Source organism: Lactuca saligna, chromosome 2 (genome assembly GCF_052625555.1).
Source record: "Lactuca saligna cultivar CGN05327 chromosome 2, ASM5262555v1, whole genome shotgun sequence".
NCBI lineage: Eukaryota > Viridiplantae > Streptophyta > Magnoliopsida > Asterales > Asteraceae > Lactuca > Lactuca saligna.
This window is the reverse complement of record NC_136418.1, coordinates 101,380,359-101,396,322: the sequence shown is the minus strand read 5'-3', so window position 1 is coordinate 101,396,322 and position 15,964 is coordinate 101,380,359. Positions and strand designations below refer to the sequence as shown.

General features: G+C 35.0%; 1 protein-coding gene across 1 annotated transcript; it reads right to left on the bottom strand.

Moving 5' to 3' along the window:
- Nucleotides 1–15,180: 15,180 nt before the first annotated feature.
- On the bottom strand, nt 15,181–15,663 carry LOC145029929 (uncharacterized). Its single transcript, XM_078978373.1, has one exon. The coding sequence runs from the start codon at nt 15,661–15,663 to the stop codon at nt 15,181–15,183; it is 483 nt and encodes a 160-aa protein (XP_078834499.1).
- Between the last annotated feature and the right edge of the window lie 301 nt (nt 15,664–15,964).

Genomic DNA, 15,964 nt, shown 5'->3' with positions numbered 1-15,964 from the left:
TATAGGGAACATGAGTGTACAAAAAATATACTAAGTCTAAACATTACATTTCGCGTAAAGTATGACTTAGTAAAATAACATAAAATGTGAAACACTACAAAACACTATATTCGACTTTTACAATTTTACATCTACAATCTCCCCCTTTGTAAACAATCGAAGCTATTCAATTTACAAGCTTTTGAACAGCAGAGTGGATTGTCTTTCGCACTTCTCCATACCAGGAGATCACCTTCTTGAGATCGTTCTTGTATCCTTCATTGTTCTTTTTGCAATTGTTCATACGAACCATGAAGTGCGTATATTGCGAAGAATTATACCTTTCCACTTTTGAGACTTTAAACAAAAATTTCTTAGGATTCCCTTTCGTATCTCTCCCTGAAAACACCATTCCAAAAGGTTTTAGACAAATTTCCCCAACACTATATTTTGACAGTGCTGACTAGGATAAAGTTTCTTCCCAAGGAAATTTCACTTCTCTTCCCAACACATTTGCCAATTCATCATCTGTAAGAGCCAAACAATCGAAATAATTGTCGATGAATGTCTTGACATGTGCGAATCCTATCTTGAACACATCAGTCTCAGAGCCTTTTAACTTATTTTCTTCCATATGCTTCAAAATTAGAGCAACTTGAATCAAATCGTTGCAGTTCATCAGAGGAAAATCTGCAAGTGTGAAGTCATATTGCTTGTTGTCTGCTCGGATGACAAAATATCGAAAATTTTGAAGCATGTCTTCAAATAATATATCTTTCTTGATTAACATCACCTTTTTGATCTTCAATAAATACCAAACTTCATCTGGATTCTTCCCCAAGACAACATGAAATCTGATTTTTATGTTTGTATAATCATTGGGATTATCAAATTTCCCACTAATCTTGTATTGAGCATTGATGAAAAGCATTTCATTGATCGGAAAATCCAACTGGCAATTGTCTGAATTCGCAATGTCATAACTTTCCTTTGGCTTTTTCTCGAATTCATACACTTCCTTCCCCACAACTTTTGACTCTATAGTTTCGTAAGAGTAAAGCTTCAATGGATCTCCTTTGTTCATTGTGGGAGGATCACTTCCCCTTTTGCCTCATGATACTTTGTATCTGTCTCATTCTTTCCATCTCTTCTTCATCCTTAGCTTTCTTCTCATCCTTTGATTTTTCATATAATATTCCTTTTCCTTTTCCCTCCATCTCTATTTAAGGTTTTGAACTCGAATCTCCTTCTTTTTCTCCAATAACAATTCCTTTGGCAATAGGTCTTGTGGTTATTGTAGTTGAAGAAATTTGTCTCGTAAGCATGGGAAGAGTAGTTTTGAGCTAGGTAGATATAACCCTCCCCACTGTCTTTGCATCCTCCTCTTTACTTAAGTTTTTCTCTCCCCCTTGCACCCCTGTGAAAACAGGTGGGGCACCTCTTGGAAGTAAAGAGGTAAAACTAGCAAGTGGAGCAAGAGCTTTCTGAATTGCTTGTTCTAAAGTGTTAACTTTTAGAGACAAGAACTCAGGAGTAAGAACTTGTGTTGATGAAGATTGCGAAACCAACATTTTAAGCTCTGTCACCAACTGAATCAGTTGATCAAACCGCTCTGTGGTTTGTTTGTTTGTTTTAAGCTCTTCAATTTGCTTTTGAACATCAACATTATGATTTTGAATTTCCTGAAGCTCATTCGCAACATCAGTTTTCAACTCTTGAAGTTTGTAGTTCACATCCTCCCTAACTTTCTTCACATCTTGTACAAAAAGAACATGACGTTCTTTTGTAACTGTTTTCAAATCTTGATTCACTGAAGAAAAGCTATTCCCTTGAGCTTGAATGCGAAGCTCATTATTCTTATCGGATTGATCAACCTTCTCCATTAAACGTTTCTCAGCACCCTTGAGCATTACATCAACTTCCATGGCTGAGATTGAAGGCATCCAGCCAGAATCAACTTGTGACTGAATAATAGCAATCAATTTATGATTCAGAATTTTAAATTGTTTTCCTGTCATAAGCATATGATCAGGAACATCCTCCTCCTCTGAATCAAAATGAATATCTTCAAATACCCCTCCAAAGACTCCTCCTTCAGTTTCATTTTCAGCTCCAGCTTGCGAAGGTTGAGGTTTTTCTGGTGATTGTGAGGGAAAAAGTGTTGTAAAAGGATTTTGAAGAGGATGATCAAAAATTGATGTGGTGATGGATAGAGTTGTAGATGGAATGGAAACTATTGGTAAAGAAATGGGTAAGGTGACAGGTAACGTGGTTTCAACACTCGTGATAGGTTCCCCCGTATCAGATACGTTAACAACCATATCAAAAATAGGTACCTCCTCAGAAATTCATTTGGTAGTGACTACTTCGAGTGATTCAGTGAGTGGTGTTGTGGTAGAAACTTGCGAAGTTGTGATTATGGGTAATAAAACATTTACCGCAGACATCACTGGTGGAGTTTCTGGAACTACTTCTTCATCAGATGATTCATTTCGAATCCCCAGTTTCCGTCTTTTTGTAAGAGTATGTTGCATGGTTTTCGCAACATGTTCAGCTCTTTGTCTTTTCTTTCCTGGAGAAACTGGGGTTGGAATACTGCGAATAGTAACTCCTTTACTGCTCACCTTAGCCTTGTGAATTTTCTTCAATACCCCAGACTTGGAAGGTATTATTTCTTGCCTTGATTTGGACGAACCTTCATCTTGAGCTTGTTTTGAAGAAGAACTTTTCGCATCCTTCTTTGTGCAATTCTTCATCCTTGACGGAGCAGCAACTTCTAATAATACTCCCATCTGTACTGATTGATCAATTGTTCGCAAATATCTCACTAAGACTTTGTGAGTTGGAGAAACCTTGCGAAGCATTGCATTAGGAATGCGAGCCACATGAGTAAAAATTGCTTCATCATCTTCTACTTCCTTTGGAAAGTGAAACAAAGAAAATTCAGCAACTTCAACATCCTCCGGTACTTGAATCCCTTCTTTTGCATAAACTTTCTCCAGAATTAAGCTCCAATACCTTGCACACGAGATCCCTTTTTCAGAATTTGTGTTTTTGAGACTCTGAACAAATTCCTTCCATAATTGGGTTGCATAATCAACATTGAGGTCATAGTATATGCACAAAACCATAGCATCAACTTCCATTCGTCCTCTATGCAGTCCAACTGATCTTCCTGTTAGACATCTGAGAAAAATTCCAAATAAGAAATTCCGTATGCACGGCAACCCAGACTTTCGAAAGTCACTAATCTTCTCAAGCTCTGGTTGATGACCCATTTCATTGAACATGTGAATGACTTGAGAGTTAACAGGTTTCAAAAATGGAGGATTGTTTGGAATCTGCAAGAATTCAAGAAACACCTTCTTGGAAAGCTTGATCCTTGTATTGTTGATCAAGTTGAAAGTTATCATATCAGTTGTATTATTGTAAGATGCCGTTGAAACTTCCAAGGATAACCATGTCATTGGTACGGAGAAGGAACTAAACATGGTAGTAGACATAGGTGATTGTTTCAGGGCAACGATAAGCATCTTCAAGCCATCAGGATAAGAAGACACTTTTGAATCAACTTGATAATTTGTGCTTTGGATCTTCATCAGGGATTGAGAAAGAACTTCATCAGTGTTGGATTGAGTGGCTGCCATTGTTAGGGTTTGAAAGAAAAGAGATTTGATCAAGATTGAAACTTTGAACGTTTGTGAGAGTTCTGTTTGCATAACCGTATATAGTGTTCTTGATCCCCCTTTTATAGGTTACCCAAATTAATTTGAAATTAAAGCGGGATGCATTTAATGTTATCCGACGTGGCACCTTGAAAATCGGATCATGACGGTAAAAGATAACCACGCTTCAAAAAGTATCTGTCCCATCTCCTTGAAAACCGGATAGAATACCAACCATCTTGAGTACACAGTTTGTCAAGTTTCCCGTTATAGATTTCGAACCGTTAAAAACCCTTCGCATGGAAGCAGGGCTCTTTCACTTTTGGGATATAAAGTGAAGTCATATGTCAGATTTGCGAAATCATCAGTCTGAGTTAGTTTTACTCAGAACCTCAAGGATTTCATGTGTGCATTGTGTCAATAGAATAAGATGAGAAAGTAAAATAAAAAAATTTTAGAATTATGTGATGTCAAAAATTAAATTTGACATAAATGCAGTTAAACCCTAGGCAAAGGTTGCTTCGTTAATCATCAAGAGAGATAATCAACAGCTTGTGTAGTTTCCCGTGAATTACAATCGAATACTTATATAGAAGTATCGAAGGGCTTCTTTTTAAAAGACATTTGGGATTGGTTTCAAATTTCATTACATATCAACCTTAACATAAGGCGACAAATTGTAAATGAAATTACTTGTTTGACCAGTGTAGTCAGTGACAAGTTTGCTTTAGAAAATATTTTTCAGGACAAAGATTTACGAATAAAACTCACACTGAAATCATATTCAAAAAGAAAAATTTGTTCTGGATCTTGTTGGGTAACAAATATTGTTGGTTACCAATATTTGATCAAGACCACACATAAAAATTGAATATGATTTGGAGTTTCGAAATTTTTGATACTGAAACAAATGTTTCGTAAAAATCTGGAGCAAAGTTCCCCATCAATTCCTTAAGGTTTTGGATGTTTGGGTTTCACTTTCATCACGGACTCAAGATGTTAGATCATAAACACAGACTTGTGATTTGTCTAGGTTTTGATTGGTTTAATCAAAGACGTCAAGGACAAATCTCTTCAAAAATTTGGATTGTAAGAATTGTTTGGTTTCAAAAAATTGGATAAGAATCGAAGTGTACCTCTGTTATAATGGACAAAACAGAAAACTCTTAACTCATTTGAGAAGAGTAAGGTAGCTCTTTTGACTTATGCGAATATAAGCCTGATTGGGAAGAAATTTTCATGTGAAAATTTCATTAAGGCTTTCTGTGCACACATAGAGTCTTGCTTTTGGTCTACATACAACAGCATGCCTCTAGGGACATCCTAACTAGTTTTTTAAAAAAAATTAATACCTTCCCGTAGAAACACATAAGCATGACTTTTTCGCATTTGACACTGTACAAAATTCTCAGCACACAATGTTTAAAGAATAAAGAAACAAAAATATTTTTGTGATTTTTGAATTTTTCAAACTAAAAACCTAATCAAACAAAATCTTTTTGGATTTTTAATTTTTTAAAAAAAATTGACTAAACATAAATTCTTTTTGGATTTTTGATTTTTCAAGAATTAAAAAAAAAAAACTACAAAACAAAGTATAAACCTAACCGTAGTTGTTATGATCACAAATGCGAAAAGATGTAGATGCGAAGCCATGCGAATCCTCTAAATGAACAGTAACATCTAAACACGTTTGATTCATAACTACTAAACAAGACTCTCCTCAAGTTTTTGACATTGAATTCGCATCAATCATCCCCAAACCTGCTAAAATTATAACAAATTATTTTTCATCAAGAGGTTTTGTAAAAATATCAGCAAGTTGTTCAGTAGTTTTAACAAAATGAATCTCAACATTTCCATCTTCCACATGATCTTTGATAAAATGATATCGAAGAGCAATGTGTTTTGTCTTTGAATGTTGTACTGGATTATGACAAATGCGAATTGCACTTTGCGAATCACAATACAAATGAATCTTTTTCATGTTTATTGCATAGTCACGAAGTTGACTCTGAATCCAAATAATTTGCGAAGTAAAAGCAGCAGCAGCAACATATTCAGCCTCAGTAGTTGATATAGCCACACAAGTTTGTTTCTTTGATTGCCAACTCACTAATTTCCCATCCAGTAGTTGACATCCACCACTCGTACTTTTCCTATCCAAAGTACATCCTCCTAGATCAGAATCTGAAAATGCTTGAATGAAAAAACCTGTTTTCGAAGGATACCAAATTCCTAACGAAACTATTCCCTTAAGATAGCGAAAAATATTTTTCACTGCAGTCAAATGAGGTTCTCTGGGATTAGCTTGATATCTAGCACAATTGCAAACCGAAAACATAATATCAGGTCTACTTGCAGTTAAGTACAATAAAGACCCTATCATGCTTCGATAAAGTGTTAAATCAACAGTTGGAGCATATAACGAAGGAGTTAGTTTTGTTCCTACTGCCATTGGTACTCTTAGTTTCGTGCTATTTGTCATGCCAAACCTTTCAAACAAGTTCTTCATATATTGTTCTTGATTGATTAAGATTCCATCCCTATTTTTTCTTATATTTAAACCAAGAAAATTATTAATTTTTCCCATCATGCTCATTTCCAACTGACTTTTCATTAGATTTTCAAATTCAATTGACGATGCTGGATCAGTTGAGCCAAATATAATATCATCAACATAAATTTGAACAAGCATTAAATGACTCCCAACATTCTTGCGAAATAATGTGGGGTCAACTGATCCTTGTTTAAATTTAGATTGTTTCAAGAAATTTGTAAGTGTTACGTACCAAACTCTTGGTGCTTGTTTTAATCCATATACAGCCTTATCTAGGATGTAAACATGATCAGGATGTTCATTGTTTATAAATCATGATGGTTGTTCAACATACACTGTTTCTTCTAGTTCTCCATTTAAGAATGCACACTTAACATCCATTTGATAAACATCAAAGTCTTTGTGAGCTGCATAAGCTAAAAATATGTGAACTGCTTCAAGTCTTGCAACAGGTGCAAATGTTTCTTCATGGTTTATTCCTTCTTGTTGCGAATAACCTTTAACCACTAATCTAGATTTATTTCGAATAATATTGCCATCTTTGTCAGTTTTATTTTTAAAAATCCATTTTAATCCGACAATTGAAACATCAGAAGGTTTAGGAATTAATCTCCAAACCTTGTTTCGTTCAAATTCAGCCAGTTCAGATTGCATAGCAACAACCCAATCTGAGTGTTCCATTGCATCCTTTACTGTCTTTGGCTCTATTTTCGAAATAAAGACATTAAACATACATAGTTCTTGGTTCGCATTCAGTACCTCATTTTTCGCACGAATTTGAGCTCTTGTCAACACACCATCTTGTACATTACCATTTACCTGTTCCTTTGGATGATTTCTTGTCCATTTCTCAAGTGGTGGAAAATTAGGATCAAATTCTAATGGTGCATCTTCATACATATCTTCATTTTCAGATCCTACAACAGAAAAATTATCATTTAGTTCATGAAACTCATCATTTTCTGGATTTTGATGCTCCCCCTCAAGATGATGTTCCTGTTGAGTCTGCGAATGCTCCCCCTCAAGATTATGTTCATGTTGAGTCTGCGAATGCTCCCCCTCAACTTGATGATCCATATTTTCATTCTCCCCCTCGAAAGTTGGCGGACAAGCTTCATGAATACTCATTTGCTCCTCCTCCATATGAGCATCAGACATACTTTCGCAAGTTATTGACGTTGTAGCTATTTTCGAATCATCAATATGTTTTGAGGATTTTGATATTTGATTATCAAGAGCATTCTTTTCTGCTGTGATAGCCTTTCAGGAATTCCAAAAATTAAATCATAATCAAAATCATTTATTTCAGAATGATCAATTGGAGTATTTAAATCCACAAGTATTGATTTATTTTCAAATTTAGTATTCATTGGTTTAAGATAGTAATCATCAAACAATAAATTGAAAGTTTCTTCAACTTTTCGAGTTCTTTTATTAAGCACTCTGTATGCAACTGAATTCTGTGAATATCCTAATAAAATTCCTTCATCAGCTTTAGCTTGAAACTTGGACAAATTGTCTTTGAGATTCATGATAAAACATCTGCAACCAAAAACATGAAAGAATTTTACATTAGGTTTCCGATTATTGATTATTTCATATGGAGTAACATTGAATCTTTGATGTATGAATGATCGATTTTGAGTAAAACATGTAGTGGAAACTGCTTCAGCCCAAAGATATTGAGGTAGATTCGCATATGTTAACATGGTTCTGGCTGCTTCGCATAGAGATCGATTTCTTCTTTCAACAACACCATTTTGTTGCGGAGTATATGGGGATGAGAAATTATGTGAAATGCCTTTGTTGGTGAGAAAAGAATCAAGAGTTTGATCTTTAAACTCAGAACCATTATCACTTTTAATTTTGCGAACATTCTTTTTCAGACTAAGCTCAATCTTTTTGATCAAATCAATCATCGTCTGAGCAACTTCCGATTTTAACCTGAGAAAAAACACCCATGTGAAGCGAGAAAAATCATCTACAATAACTAAAATGTACCGCTTTTTATTGATTGTAGCAACAATTGACTGTCCACACAAGTCAATGTGAATAAGTTCCAATGGTTCTACGATTTTTGAATCTATCACAAGCGGATGACCTTGTCTATGTTGTTTTCCTTGTTCGCAAGCTGCACACAAAGAATCATTGTCAAATTTTAGTACAGGTAACCCTCGAACTAAATCTTTAGTGACAAGTTTATTAATATTTTGAAAGTTCAAGTGTGACAATCTTCTATGCCAAAGCCAGTTGACATCATTGGATGCTTTTGATAGTAGACACACAGCAGGTTTTCCCACAATTGGTTTGATGTCCAATGTAAACATATCACCATATCTTTTGGATTTGAGAAGTATTTCATTCGTCTTCACATTTGAAATGATACTTCCTTCTTCATTAAATACAACTTGATTTCCAGTACCAACAACAAGTTGGGACACACTTATCAAATTATGTTGAAGTCCTTCAACATAAGCAACTCTATTCATAGTGAATTGTCCATTTGTGACTTTCCCATAACCTTTCACTTGACACTTGTGATTATTCCCAAATTCAACTACTCCTGCATTTTCCAAGCTTCTATAATCTCGCAAGTTTTCCTTCCTTCTAGTCATATGACGAGAGCAATGACTATCAATATACTATTTTGTATCATATTGCTCGTCACACATCACCTGCATTTAGTAGAAAAATTTAGGAACCCAAGACTTGTTGGGTCCATCATTAGTAGAATGAAACAAATTCTTTGAATTTAAAAACCATGTTTTCACTTTGTTTGTGACAGAATCCATTATATCAACATCATCAGATCTAGATATTGAAATATAATCATTCAATAGTTTTGGATTTCCATTGATTGCAATCTTATCCTTCACAACATTCATACTTTTGATAATTGGTTTCCATTTTTGAATTGGAACCTGCGAATGATAAGATGATGAACTAGTAGTTGAAGAGGCATTTACGAACTTATCAAATGCATTCTTAATTTGTTGCTCTGTAAATTTCCCACTTTGATATTTTCTTCCTTTCCCTTCAAACCAACGATTGATTGTACTCACATCAGATTTTCCTTTTGTATATGAAACTTTGGTTTGTTTTGAAATTGAAGGATTTGGAAAATTTGGTTGTTTTGGTGAAAATTTTACTTTTGCTTGAGTTGAATCTTTCAAATTTGATGAAATATTCGTGAATTTGTCAACAGTTTGAAACTTTTTATTATTTGCAAATTTTTGCGAATTCTCAAATTTTCGATTGTTGTCATATTTGCGAACATATGGAATTTTATCAACAGAATTTATTTGTTTATTAAAACTTGAATCTTCTTGTTTATTTTTGCTCTGAAATTTTGATGATTTTATTTTTAACATTTGGGCTTTTTAATCTCTTGGTTTTTCATTCGACACGACTTGCCAGAAAATTACTTTTCATGCTTTTCTTTTTGAAACATTATTTTATGTTGAATAATTTCCAACCATCAATTTGAATTCATGAGAATTTAATTTCACTTCAGCCTTTGATTTTTCAACTTTTTCAAAAGTTTTGTTTGATGTTTCACCTTTAACTACCCATTTTTGTAATGATTTTTGTTTTTAAAACCCATAAGAATTTTGAGTTAAATTGTTTTCTTCTGTTTTTTGATTTGCGAAAAAGCCATATGTGGTTGATTTTAGATTATCTTTTTCAATCATTTTGTTGAATTCAGGATGAACTTTCTCAACATTTCCTGTAGTGACAAAAACTTGATTTGGAAAAATGGTTTTATCAGTACATACAAAATTTGGATATACCACAGTGTTGGTTTCCAAATAGTGTGAGCCTTTTTAATTTAAAATTGTATCAAATTCTTTCGTATTTTCAAACACTTGATCAACCACAACTCGTTGAGGTATTTCACGTGAATCTTTCATTTCTTCTCTGTTTTCTTCATTATCATCAGATTTCCAACTTTCAACTTCCACATTATCAAACTTACTATGTTGCGAAGTTAAGGATTTATCAATTTCATCCTCTACTATTGAATCAACAATAAGTTCTTTACCTTTAATCTTAGATGTGATATTAATGATTGACAATTGAGAACAATCAACCTCTTCTTCCTCTTCTATTTCACTAATTTCACTCACATTATCTGAATTTTCATCAATATCAGCATAATTGAATTGAGAAACAAGAGCTGAAGTTTTCGTTTTCTTTAAGATTTTCATTTGTTCACTTTTTGTCAAACTTTCATTAACAATGTTAACCAACTCATCAGCATTCAAAAATTCATCAATTTTGACAATACCATATTTATATCTATCATCAGGTATTTTGTCAAATTAAGCAATTGTACTTTCACAATCATAAGAAACAACATCAACTTTTTCGCATTCGTATTCAAGAAAAGGTAAACGTTTCCTATGTTGTTCTTTGCAAATGTCAGAGGAATGATGTAATGCTGTTAATTTTGCATATAAACGTTTTGCAGAATTACAAAATATGTTTCTTTGTGCTAGTAACAACCTAACATCATTTGAAAGATTATTCCTATCACAATATATATTTTTTTATCTGGAATTCAAGTTTTTCTAATCTGCTCCTCTTTATTTCTAATTCTTTCCATGTCTCATCTAGTTGCATATTTAATTTCCGAGCTTCAGTACTAGCAGACACAATAACATAATCAAAATAACCCACATTGTCATCAAATGAAACAATTTCAGCATCATAAGCAGATAAAGGAATATTAAAAGATTCAAGTATTGCACGTACCTTGGTGGTCATGGGAGACTTGTCTGTGGATTTGGATACAAAGCATCTTCCTGATATTTCCTTTTCTCAATCTTCAAAGCTTGCGAACATTGCTCCATGTGTTGGATGCCTCATTTCCTCGTCATCAGATCCTGATGACCAGATCTGATACGTACCACTTTCTTCATCATCAGTCTCACCTTTCGCAACCAGAGACATTCCATTGTTCTTAGCACGTAACTCTTCAATCTTTTCAGAATAATATGCTTCATCTTTAACTTTTTCCTTCTTCTCTTCTTTCTTTCTCAACATGCAATCGGCTGCAAAATGATTTGCACCATTGCAGTAGTGACAGTAAATTCCTGAGTCACCTTTCAGCTTTTTCACTTCTTTCGCATCTTTTTGTTTCTCATCAACTTTCTCCAATTTCTTCCTCTCCTCTCCTCCAGATTTTGTGACTTCACTCTTTGCATCACTAATTTTTCCTCTTGGATTAAAAGGCTTTTTGAAAAACTTCTTAACCATCAAAAATCCTTCATCATCTGAACCATCTTTTTCGTTAACATCAGCTTTTGATACCTTTGAAACTAGAGCCAAAGGACCTCCAATGCTTTGTTTTGATTCTTCATATATCTCTGAAACTTCGCATTCATGTGTTTTCAGCTGATTGTAGAGATCATTCAACTGAGTTGTTTCAAAACTCTGTTGATTCTTAATCATCATGCTCACACTTCTCCATTCCTTGCGAAGACCCATAACGAAAGTTAAATTGAATTCCATGAGAGATCTAGTGATTCCATACCTATTGCAGCGAAACATAAGCTCATTCAGGCGATCATAGTAATTTTCAAGAGTTTCTTCATCCTTTTGTCTGAATACTTTCAGTTCAACTAGGCATTGCTTCACAGAATTGATCTTCGTTTTTTCACTACCTTGATACTTCTCTTTTAGAGTGTTCCAGATGTCCTTAGCTGTTTTACAACTACGAAGGTAGTTATAAACCACAGGAGGAAGAGCACCTCTTAGTTCCCTCATGCACCTCTTTTCATTATTCTTCAACCGTATTTGTTGATCAGCAACTTTAGTAGATGTAGCAGATGAACCAATAGTTTGAACATTAACAGGAGCTTGCACTGTTCCATCGATACAATTCCAAAGTTCTTCATCATTTCCATTTAAGTAATCTTCCATTCTATCAGCCCACTGATTATAGTATTCTGGAATTAACATTGGAATTTTGGTTGAAGAACCAAGCAAGTGAGAGAAGGAAGTCATTGTATTCATGTTGAAGTTCGCCATTGATGAACACAGAAATTTTCAGAAAGCTTGAAAAACTTGATGAATTTGAGAATTTGATCAACTGAATTGATCACTAATCACTGATCGATTACTCGACTAAACAATTCAAATACAGGATCAATTCAAATCTGAAGATCTAAAGTGATTTTCAAAAACAAAATGCGCGGAAAATTTTGAATAAAGTTGCAACTCAAAAAGCAAATGATTCTAACATGAAAATCAGATCGATGCAGTTTGAATCCTGCACTGATACCAATTGATGAGAATTGTTATCGAGATTTAAGAACACAAAGTATGATTTTAGTAATTGAAGAGTATGAACACAAAAAGTAAATATTAATCAGATCTTATATTGATGAAGACTGATTACAGAGATAAGCAGAAAGGTTTTTCAAAGTTATCTGAAAAGTCCTTCTACTTCTAACCTCAATCCCTATTTATAGGGAACATGAGTGTACAAAAAATATACTAAGTCTAAACATTACATTTCGCATAAAGTATGACTTAGTAAAATAACATAAAATGCGAAACACTACAAAACACTATATTCGACTTTTACAATTTTACATCTACACCAATATGTATTTATTTCCCTTTGACATTGGGAAAGGTCCCATGAAGTCAATTCCCCAAATATCAAATATTTCACAAACTTGAATGCTATTTTGGGGCATCTCATTCCGTGATGAAATATTTCTCAACCTTTGGCATGAATCACATTCTTTGACAAAATTTGTAGCATCTTTAAATATAGTAGGCCAATAAAAACCCGAATCAAAAACCTTCTTCGCTGTATATTACACTCCATGATGTCCTCCGGTGGGCCCGCTATGACAATGTTTCAAGATTTCACAAGTTTCCTTCCCGAATACACATCTTCTTATCATACCATCAGCACAGCTACGAAACATATATGGCTCATCCTAAAAGTAATACTTAATTTTTGAAAAGAATTTCTTCTTTTGTTGGTAGGTCAAGTCATTTGGAATGTATTCACTTGCTAAATAGTTATCTATATCTGCAAACCATGGAATCTCTCTTACTATAACCACTAAATATTCTTCGAGAAACTCATCTCCAATCTTGTTTTCTTCTAACTCCTCCAAGTGCGGGTTTTGCAGTGTCGATAGATGATCGGCAGTCAAGTTCTCCATCCCCTTTTTATCTCGTATTTCGATGTTAAATTCTTGTAGCAGCAACACCCAACGATTCAACCTTGGCTTAGCATCTTGTTTGGCAAAAAGATACTTAAGGGCAGAATGGTCGGTAAAAACTATTGTTTTAGACAAAACCAAATAAGAGCGAAATTTATCAAATGCAAAGACCACTAATAGTAGCTCCTTTTCTATAGTAGTGTAGGTCTCTTGTGTTGGGTTCAAGGTCTTACTTGCATAATATGTAGGCTGAAAATGCTTGTCAATTCTTTGTCCCAAAATAGATCCCACCGCAAAATCATTAGCATCACACATAACCTCAAAAGGAAGACTCCAATATGGAGCTATCATAATAGGTGTAGTGGTCAATCTTTCCTTCAACAAATGAAATGCATCAAGAAACTCTTTAGAAAGTTTTAAAGGGGCATCCTTCAAGAGAAGTTGAGTCAAGGGCCTTGTGATCTTGGAAAAGTATTTAATAAAGCGCCTATAAAATCCCGCATGACCTAGAAAGCTTCTTACCCCCTTGACATTTGTTAAAGGTGTTAATTTAGCTATGGTATCAACCTTCACTCTATCAACCTCTATCCCAATCCTTGAGACCTTGTAACCTAACACAATGCCTTCCTTCACCATAAAATGACACTTCTCCCAATTGAGAACAAGGTTGGTCTTCTCACATCTTGCTAGCATAAGATCCAAGTTGGACAAACAGTCTTCAAAAGAGGACCCAAAAACCGAAAAGTCATCCATGAAAACCTTCATAAACTTCTCGATCATATCATGAAATATAGCTATCATGCATCTTTGGAAGGTGGCAGGTGCATTGCATAACCCAAAAGGCATGCGTCTATATGCAAATGTTCCACTTGGGCATGTAAAAGTGGTCTTCTCTTGATCTCGTGGGTCAATCAGAATTTGAAAGTACCCTGAGAAACCATCAAGGAAACAATAATAAAGATGCTCGGACAACCTCTCTAGCATTTGATCGATGAATGGTAGCGGAAAATGATCTTTTCATGTTGCATCATTAAGCCTTCGATAGTCAATACAAACACGCCACCCGGTAATTGTCCTTATTGGGATCAACTCGTTAGCTTCATTGGTTACAACTGTCATTCCTCCTTTCTTTGGTACAACATGTACTGGACTCACCCATGTGCTATCAGATTTTGAGTAAACGATACCAGAATCTAATAGTTTCACCACCTCTTTTTTAACTACTTCTTGCATGTTTGGGTTGAGTCTTCTTTGGCATTGTACTATTGGTTTAGCTCCTTCTTCTAAATTGATCTTATGAGAACAATATGATGGACTAATCCCCTTGATATCTTTGATCTTCCATGCAATGGCACCTTGTCTCTTCTTTAGAATTTTAAATAAGATTTCTTTCTCATGTTTCGCGAGGTCCGAAGGAATGATTACTGGCTTTTGTTGTTCTTCTTCTAAGAATGCATACTCCAGGTGTTCGGGAAGGGCTTTCAGCTCGAGTTTGGGTTTTGCGTCAGCCACCACGACGTGGTGATCTTGCCACGTCGTGGTGTCGTGGTTTATAATTCCAGATCGAGGAAAAAAACTTTTCCACGTCTTGTTGTCTCTTCTGTCTCCTGCATTGCTTCATTGTACTCGCCTTCTTCTAATAACTTCTCCAATTCTTGAAGGTCGAGTTTAGGATCAAAATTTCCTTCATCAAGCACCATAAATCCCTCAATTTCTTTTTGTTTCCATCCCGCTAGTTCTTTTTCCAATATTTCATCCAACACATCAACGGAAAACGCCGTATCATCACTTATCCTTGTTTGATCGCCCGATTAACTCCAAAAGTCACCACTTCCTCTCTAACACGTAACGTAAGCTTGGATTCCGTTATATCAACTAAAGCTCGGGCAGTGCTCAAAAATGGTCTTCCAAGAATGATTGGGACTTGCTCATCTTCCTCCATATCCAACACAATAAAATCTATGGGGAAAACGAACTTGTCTACCTTCACTATTAGGTCTTCACAAATCCCCCTTGGGAAGGTCATAGTCTTATTGGCTAGATGGATAACCATGCGGACCGGTCTCGGTTTGGGAAGATCAAGCTTTTTGAAGAATGAGTATGACATCAAGTTGACACTTGCTCCTGATTCGGCTAGAGCATGACTTGTTGCTAGATTCCCGAATTGGCACGGTAAAGTTATGCTCCCTGGATCCCCCATCATCTTTGGTAGCATGTTTAGCATTGCAGCAGAGCAAGTTTCATTTAGTATAACTTTCGATAACCCTTCCATTTTCTTGCGGTTTGTCAATAGGTCCTTCAAAAACTTGGCATACTTTGGCATTTAAATTAAAGCCTTAAGGAATGGAATGTTGATTTTAAGAGATTTTATGTGATCTAAGAACTTCCGGTAATCTTCAGCATGCTTCTCTTGAATTGATCTGCTTAGGAAGGGAAGTGGTGGATGATATGTCTTCACTGGCTCAATATTTTTCTTCTCAGAGTCTTGCCACGTCGTGGTAGATCCACTACATCGTGGTGATTGCCCAGACTTGTTATCTGTATTTTCTTCTTGTCCTTCCTGTTCTGCTTCA

Excerpts from the sequence above, each read along its gene's own strand:
- LOC145029929 (XM_078978373.1), bottom strand. The coding sequence starts at position 15,663 with ATGGAAGGGTTATCGAAAGTTATACTAAATGAAACTTGCTCTGCTGCA.